General features: G+C 42.9%; 1 protein-coding gene across 1 annotated transcript; it reads right to left on the minus strand.

Annotated features, from left to right (window-relative positions):
- Positions 1–3,112: 3,112 nt before the first annotated feature.
- K441DRAFT_683239 (threonyl-tRNA synthetase) lies at positions 3,113–5,704 on the minus strand (the record flags this gene model as incomplete). Its single annotated transcript, XM_067651671.1, has 8 exons — positions 3,113–3,267; positions 3,321–3,993; positions 4,025–4,060; positions 4,108–4,647; positions 4,703–4,970; positions 5,016–5,151; positions 5,256–5,417; positions 5,467–5,704. The coding sequence occupies 8 exons, from the start codon at positions 5,702–5,704 to the stop codon at positions 3,113–3,115; spliced, it is 2,208 nt and encodes a 735-aa protein (XP_067496106.1).
- Between the last annotated feature and the right edge of the window lie 3,337 nt (positions 5,705–9,041).

Raw genomic sequence — 9,041 nt, forward strand, 5'->3', positions numbered from 1 at the left:
TTTCGCATAGCTAGACGACGATAGAATCCCTCGCGGAGTAGAGCCGTACAAATAGCGTCTTTCTTTACTCCCTAATCCACAACCTCCGCTAGCTTTTGGAAAGACATTTACAGATTTATAGAGGAGGCACACACGAATTTAACCAGCTTTTTAACTTAAGCTTAAGTAAGAATAAAAGGCCGGCCAGATCGCTTTTAAGGAGTAGCTTTAACAATAGCAGTTCGAATTTAAGATAGGGTAGCCTGTGTTTGTCTATGGATCTGCAAATAGGACCACCTAATTAAGTAGAGAAGCTAGATATCGCGTCTTTAATCACACGTTAAATGGCTAGCTTTTGGGGGTCAAATTGAAGGGTATGGCCTAAGCCCAAAAGGCTCTAGAAGAGGAAGTGGAATGGTATCTAGAGCGGAAGACATTTTAAGAGATAATAGAGCATTAACCCTGGTAGAGAAAGGTTAGGGAGTCGATGTCGACGCGTCTTGAGCTGTGTTTTGGGTTCCAGGCTCAATATTACAAAGCTTCAGATATCTAAGAGACGCTACTTAATTAACAATCTATAAGAGATAGAGGCCGTACTACAAGAGAAATGGGATAAATTAACCCCTACCGATTAGAGGGCGTGTATTAAGAGTATAAGGAAGCGTTACGAATTAGTAATTAAATCCAAGGGAGGCTTAATCAAATATTAGAGCTCTGCTACACTAAAACATTCTCTAGATACAAATCTATTATATATTTAAATTGCTTCAGGATTGCTTGCCAATTGCTCACAGAGTCCTCTGCCAAAATAGGTGGGGTAGACGTTATCGATTGGCGTTTTTAGCTTCGGCTAATCACTTTCTGTAGGTGACTGTACATCTGATACCGGTGTTCATGCACGGGCCAGCCTGGCGTTGCGCCTCAACTGGTTAGGGGGTACTTTTGCACCCCATCTTCAAAATCCTCGGTTCTCCGCTCCAGAGGATGCGTCAAGGAAATAGCAACGCCTGCGACCTCTACATCACGTTCCGCCGCTCGTGCTGCCGCGAGTACCCTCCCAAAGATCTGGCCGACATGATTGAGGGTATTCCTGGCCACCATATAGTAAACTGATGGTGCGCCGTTCTTCTGTAAAAGTCGATTAAATCTACGTAGCGAGTCGGTTTCTCGCTAATCGCCATACTTAGGGAGGGAGGTTAAAGAAAAGCGTGAGGTCCTCCTGCTAGTGTCGCAGCGCCAAGCACGAGTCGTTATTCAAGGCGGCTTACGCGTAGCGTATCAATGTTTAATTACTGGTTTATATAGCTTATGACCACTTATCCTTGTTTTAAACTGCGCAAATTTCGCCACGGACGGTGAGGCGGATGGGAGAGCGGTGTGGTTGACAGTCGTGCACAGCGTCAGCTGCTGGCTGTCTAGCTCGTTGTGTTCAAAACCTGATCCGCAGTCGCCTTCGGTAATGGAGATGCCGAATTTGTCACCAACAGCTTACTCGGAGAAGGAGTTGTCTCGGAGCCGGGACTTTGAGCTGGGAGGGCCGTCGTCATCACCTTGCTCGGGAGCATTGATATAGTCTTGATGCCATGGCAGGGCGCCCATTGGAACTCCGGGTGAAGCTAGTGATGGCAGTGCTGGGATTGTACCTGGAGTCGGCTCCCCTGGAGCCGGAAGCGAGCTATCGGGGCTGGACGACGAGGCTTGGTACTGCTCCTCATCTTCCTTGTTGTCAATGACAGGAGGCAAGGCTGTGCTAACCTGGAACTTGACCTGTTTTGCTTTCTTGATGGACTTGTCGAGCTTGCCGTCAGGATTGGAGGTCAATGCCGGTCGAAGATTCTGAACCGAAGAGTGCGGTGTGATGGTGGCATTGACAGGACGCTTTCCCAATGCAACTTCGCCGGAACCGTCGGAGAAATCTGATACTATATCAATACACTAACAGCAGGGGGTGGTGGAACCTATCCTATACCTGAGATCGATGAAGCCGGTGTCATCGACAGCGGAATCCTCCCCTTTCCTCGATCACGAGGAGAGTTCACACCGCCACCGAACCTCGGGCGCGTATTCACCAGTGCCTCGAATGTCGAGTGACGATACGCATTCTCGCCGGGCGGTGGCTGAAGCGGCGGACGCAATCCATCGCCATCAGGGGAGGAACCGTCCATGACGGAAGTGATGGATAAGTCGCTCGAGCTGCCTCGACGCTCAACAAGCTTGCTCAATCCCGGTCTCCTTGGACCGAGTGTTCGACCCTTGCGATTCTCGTTACGGATACGATGGTGCATATCCACGTCTCGGTGAGCTTGACTAAGTGTGTGAGGACGTGCTGGTACTCCTCGCAGTTTTCCCCTATACCCGCAGCATTCTCTGCAGCTTGGGCCTGAGCTTTGCTGTGCTCCTGGGCGGCCTTTTTGGCCTCGCGGACGTTGTTGAAGATGGAGAACATAGCGGTATTAGTTCTTGGGTATGAGCTGTGGGGAACAATTGCGGGAGCGGCGGGCGATTAACCATTGGGACGGACATTGGCCTTCTTTATACCCCTTCCCGTCTCAAATGCTGGTGAGACGTGCAAATCTAGATCTTCATCGTTGCTGTGGAAGTGTGGTTGTGCGAGACGTGTTCGCGAGACAGTTTTAATTGTCCGCTGCTTTCATTATAGAAACATCAGCGGGTGAGGAGAGACTCAAGTGTAGATCTGGGGACGATCTGAATTTCGGCTGGTTTCCAAGTTATCAGAGACTTTAGCACGTACATGGACATGTAGAGGACACCATATTGAAATTCTAGGCGTCCGTGTCGACAACACATTGAATCTCTGCCCTGTAGCTTCCCGAGACAAATGATAGTGCGCCTCAGTGATACTGGGTCAGATTACCGTCGAGAGGTGAAGAAGGCCTGGTACGTTTCGTGACCCCTCTGAGATCGTCTGCTGGATATCTTTGCGCCACTCAAATCGAAACAACGTATGGCTTGGGTCAGCAAGTTCAATTCCTTTTAGATCTGTAGTCAAGACAAGCCTCGAGGTTGCAGAGTATCGACATCTCAGGTGTTACATAATTCATCTATCGAATTCGAATTTTTCTCTATTCCGGCCGATTCCCAGACAGGACCCCTTGTGGTACTAGCTCGGCTTTCATAACTTGTTCACGAGCCTTCGTTCGTCTCTCAACGCCTTGAGACCATCTATCGCCGTCTGCAGTGGCACCAGATCCCCCTTGGACTGTGTAGATACGTCATCTCGATTGCGGATATTCACCGTGCGACTATCCCGCTCCTGAGCACCGACGACTGTGCCCTGTTAGTTCATCAAACCGACCGATAGAAGACTATTTGTGACTTACCAAAGATGAAGTTGTACTGTTCAAGCTGTCCAGTACGGATCTTCTTCTGGAATGTGTTGCCGCTAAGGTCGACGTCGACATACATCCGTTGCTTTTTGAAGATGTTTTGCACTTCAACCGCATAATCGTTGGCTGCGGGCATCACAGGCACCACAAGGATCTGTCGAGGACTCAACCAAAAAGGCCATTTTCCAGCCAAGTGTTCAGTCAGGATGGCAATCATCCGCTCGAAGCTCCCGAAAATTGCTCGATGAATCATGACCGGACGAGCGTAGCCTTCGGGAAGGTCTTCGGATGCCGGCGCGACGCTATCGCTGCTGCCTTTCGCGGTGGCATATCTGAGCCGGAATCGCTGGGGAAGTTGAAAGTCAAGCTGAATTGTGCCGCACTGATGCTCGCGCTTTAGAGCGTCGGTGAGGGCCACGTCGATCTTTGGGCCATAGAAAGCTCCATCGCCGGGATTCTCTGACCATGTAGTACCGAGTGACTGAGTGAAGGTATTCAAGGCGGCCTTCAGCTTGGCTTCAGCATCGTTCCAGGTTTCGATACGACCCAAGTACTTCTCAGGTCTCGTAGACAACCGGAGCTTGTACGTGAACCCAAAAAGACCGTAGACTGAGTGAAGAAAGTCGAGGATGCCACGAATCTCGTCTTCAACCTTCTGGAGTTTAGCCTAAATTCAGTTGGGAAAAGCTTTTACTCACCTGTTCAAGGGCGCAGAAGATATGGGCGTCGTCTTGCTGTGCGAGGTCAGTGGGTGGGGCGTTTGGATAAAAGGATGACTTACAGCGAAGCGCCGCACTCGCGTCAGGCCAGAGAGCGCTCCGGAGTACTCGTTCCGATGAAGCACGCCAAAGTCTGCCATCCGCCAAGGGAGATTCCGATATGAAACCTCGGACAAGGAGAAGATCTTGCAATGCCCGGGGCAATTCATCGGTTTTAGCCCATATTTCTCTTTCTCAACTTCGAATGTGAACATATTTTGCTCATAATGATCCCAATGTCCAGAGGTTTTCCAAAGGTCAGATTTGTAGATGTTTGGCGTGATAACTTCATCGTAGCCTCGCTCGAAATATGCTGATTTGAGAAAATCCAGCAGAGCATTGTAGATTCGTGCTCCATGCGGTAGAAAGAAACAAGAACCAGGCGAAACTTCATCAAAGAAGAAGAGTTTTTGGTCTGTACCGATTTTTCGATGATTCCTCTTTGCAGCCTCCGTAAGAAATGTCTTGTATTCTTGAAGCAACTTGTTGTTCGGAAAAGCAATACCAGCGATTCGCTGGACGGACTCGTTGTTACTATCTCCGAGCCAATATGCGGATGAGTTCTAGGAAGAGGCTAGTACCTTCACAAAATGCAAGTAAAGAAGAGCTTAGGTTTACCCGAAGAACAGAGAACGCTTTTGTTATTCCAGTATGCCGAACATGTGGTCCACGACAGAAGTCGATGAGAGAGCCGCAACGATAAACCGTACTGGTACTACCGTCTGGTACACGTTCATTGATGAAGTGCACTTTGAACTTGCTGTACTTGAACATTTCAAGGATATCGGTCTTCGTCATCTCTAGGCGCTCGAAGGGCTGCTTCTCCTTGATTATAGTACTTGCCAACTTCTCCACTGCTTCTTGGTCCTCCGATTGCACCATTTTGCTGCTAGTGTCAGCGGGTGATCAGCTATTAGAGTAATTCGCGTACCCATCAGGAATGACCATATCGTAGTAAAACCCGGGAGGGTCTTCGGTGGGAGGCCCATTACACAGAAGACATGAGAACCTCGTCTCGGCGGCTTCTCCCAATACATGTGCAGCCGAATGCCAAAAGACCTTCTTGCCTGCGAAGGGACTGTCAGTAGCGGTTCAAGAGCGGACTGTGTCGCCTAGCCTTCGGGATGTTCAAAGTCCAGCAATTTGAGGGTACATGACTTCTCTAACGGACGATCCAAATCCCAAAGCTCTCCATCAACCTCAGCAATGATGGTCTGTTCGTATAGGGACTTGGAAATGGTGCGCGCAATGCTAGCGGGTGTTGTTTCCCAAGCGTTGCCGGCGACGAAGCGGTCTTGAGGGAGGCGTATTCGGATCTCTTCTCGAGGCTTAGCTGTAGACTTGTTAGTTCGGAGGAATGGGCCGAGAGCTTTAGTTCTCACAAGCCGATATCTTTTTCTGCTCCGCGAGTAGACGATCAAATAAGCTGAGGCGATGTTGGACGAAATCGGGCCCGTTGGAAGCCACGGCTGCAGATGAAGCTGGGGATTCTACATTCGAAGGCGCCGAAAGGGCTTGTTGGCTTGATCGGGGGTGCATATACGCATATGAGGCTCGGAGAGAATTCGGGAAGCAGCGATAAGGCGTTGAAGGTTTGATGTGGAAGTGAAAAGGACGCATTATTAGCTGTCGTATTGACTTGGTAGGTGATCACATAAAGTCACATTACCTCAGCAAGCTCAGACCATAGAATCAATTAGCGGGCATACGTATATCCGCAAGCGGATATCGCTAACCTGTTTTATTAAAAAGTCAATTCTATGGTCTAAGAGAGAGCATACAGCTCGGCCAGTGTTGCCGAAAGCTCCGTTAGTGCCCGCCAAGGCACTAAAACCTCGGCTAGTGTTGATATTTTGACTCCGACACAGCTTCACTTGGTATCGCATTACGTTCAGAGTCAATAACGCAATTATATTTCGATTATAACGTTATTACAGCCGTTTATAAGCTTTAATTAAATACTTCCTACTATCCAACACGATTTTGAAAGAGCTCGGTAATGATATGGATGAGGTAAGTTTTAGGAGGTTATGTTAAGGTTATATTAAGGTTTTATTAAGGATCTAATGTGGCTATAGAGCCTAGAGAACCAGCAATCTGGAGTAGGAGAGGTATTTATTAATATTCTATCCCTATTATTATCGTGATCTAATCTAACTATATTAGTTGCCGCTAAATCCCTTTTAGCCTCTAGAGAACAACTGCGATAACTCCTATATAAGTAGCGCAGGTATATATTTAGGTTATATCTATAATCTAATATGGAATAGACACCACTTAATAGTCTAAATACGTAATTTTGTAATAAGGTAAAGTAACTTCTAGTGGTTATAAGAAGGATCTAATTAGGATATAGACCGAGAATTTTCTGTAAAATAGGAAGGTAAATGCTTTTACTAGGATAGAGATCGCAAAAAATATAAGTTATATTTTAGATAAAACTACGTTATATCTATGATTTAACCTTAATAGATTATTAACGAAGTCCTTAGCAGCCCTAGCGACTCTATACAAGATCCGGACGCCACTATAATAGCTATATATAGCACTCCGGCGAATAGGGTAGTAGCTTTTAGGCCATATTCTAATCTAGACTTGGATAGTAGTAAGGGTGAGGGTTCTAGCACTTGTAATGCTGCTCTTTAGCTAAATACTATGAAGAGGCGTATTTCTGGTGCCCCCGCTTAATACACTAAGGTATAGTACCTTGGACTTAATAAGCGCCTAGGGTAGATTCCGTTCTTTTATATTAAGGTAATATCTAGTATATATTTAGCTTATATTTAAGATATAACCTAAATATAGCCCCGCGGCAAACATTTCCTTATTTATATTCTGCTAGAGAAGATTTTCTATAGATAGGATTATATTATTAGGAAGACTGTAAGTTATAAGTGCTATATATCTTTGTTATATCCTAGATTTAACTATAATAGGATCCAAATGCTAAACACACTGTTTGCGCTTGGGAAAAAAAATTTGTAAATAGTTGTGGAGGATTAATTAAGCATATTAAGTCGCATTTTCTAGTAAGATCCCAGATGTGTCTATATTATAACCTCCTTCTAACCTTAAAATAAAGAAAGGTGGAGGCTATATAATTAGGAGTATAAAGCCTAGAGGTTGAAAAGAACTAGAATTGGATAATTTAGATAGTATATTTATCTATATATCTATATTATATCCTAGATCTAACTTATTTTAGTGGCTTAGAAGATACTTTATAGAGCTATTTATACAAAGGAGGAACTATAGGTCATATACCCTGTTAGTAAAGCAGTAAGAAAGGCTGGAATATATTATAATGGTTTAAACTAATGTTCTTCTATCTAGGATATATTGCTAATATATTTTAGCCCCCCTAGCTGAAAATGCACCCTTGATGGCTAAAGGTCATAGAAAACGTAAAGTAACTTCAGCAGATCTAGGTATGTTATTATTTATAATCTTATTATATTATAGATCTAACCGGATTATATAGAGGAGCCAGTTAAGCAGATACGCATTATATTCTATTTTAGAATTCCATTAACCTCTAAGGGTAAGGTAAGTTTAGGCAGTTATAATTACTATATAACTATAATCTAACTTTAATATAGCCTGATCGCGTTATAATGTTTAAGGTTATTAGCAAGCCTAAAAATTAGAAATGTTTTTTATGTAGGACCAGTAGCAAGAGTAAGTTCGCTAGTTATATTTCTGTTATATCTTAGATCTAATGTAAATAGCATGCTTATCTAACTAAGGTACGTGTATCTGGTTTAATAAGGTATACTTATAGTTTTTAATTATATTACTAATATATCTATGATTTAATTATAAATAGAACTTCGTTTTACCTAATGTAATACTACCGGAGGTTATAGATGACTTTAATAATGGGGAGTTGTTTGATACTAAGGAGGACTACGCCGTATGGGTTAAATAGGTTAAGGCGTTCATGCATCTTAGATATATACTGGTTATATCCTAGTTATATTATAAACACTATGAAGCATTATATATGGGCTATAGAACATTACGCGGAGCATAGGCATAGCGTAGAGAATTTGGGTTAGGCTTTCTCTTGGATATTATAATATCACTCTATCTAGGTAATTACCTTAATATAACCTCTGCCCTTTATGCTTGTAAATATAAAAATTTGTATTAACTAAGTTCTTGTTTTAATTTTCTAAGCTCTAATTCCATCTTCCGATTTTATAGTTTAATTGCTTTTACTTTAGCTTCTATATATAGAACCCAGGCTTCTTACTTATAAATATTTAATTGGGATTGCTATAGCGTTAACTGTTATAAGAATTAAGCTTATTAAGTAACAGTTATACGAAGTAAGGACTATAAGCTACTTTTATGTCCTAGATATAGTTAGCTTATAAGCTAGATATATTAAGGATATATCTAAATAATCCTACCTAACGGTGAAATAGGCCTAGGAGAGAGCGAAATCTACCTATTATTTAATATTATAATAGAGGATACTAAAAAATATTAGCTTTATAGAATTTAGTAAGATTTAGAATATAATATACTGGAGCGAATAGAGGTAAGAGATTGTGAGCGAGATTTTAATTATGCGCCTCGCGAACTTTATAATTGCGACCGTGGGCATATACTAGTTCTGGAAGATGATATATCTAATATAATATTATTAAAATTAAAATCTTTATCCTCTTTAATACTTATAGATATAGTATTAGCTTTTCCTTTACTAGTACGGGCCTATTTTCTTGATTTTTCTAGCTCTTTTAAAACTTATAGAACTATGGTAGATTATATTAGCGATATATCTATATTAAAGCTATAATAAATCCATATATTTACGCTTCTCTGCTAGAGCTATTTTTTTTAGCAATAAATGTAGTTCGCGATATATATAAAATCCTATGCTAATAATACGCCTTCCACGCTTTAAAATTAAAAACATTAATTCTTTGTCCACTATAATTGTTATTAT

This window comes from Cenococcum geophilum (assembly GCF_001692895.1).
Source record: "Cenococcum geophilum 1.58 unplaced genomic scaffold K441scaffold_120, whole genome shotgun sequence".
Classification (NCBI taxonomy): domain Eukaryota; kingdom Fungi; phylum Ascomycota; class Dothideomycetes; order Gloniales; family Gloniaceae; genus Cenococcum; species Cenococcum geophilum.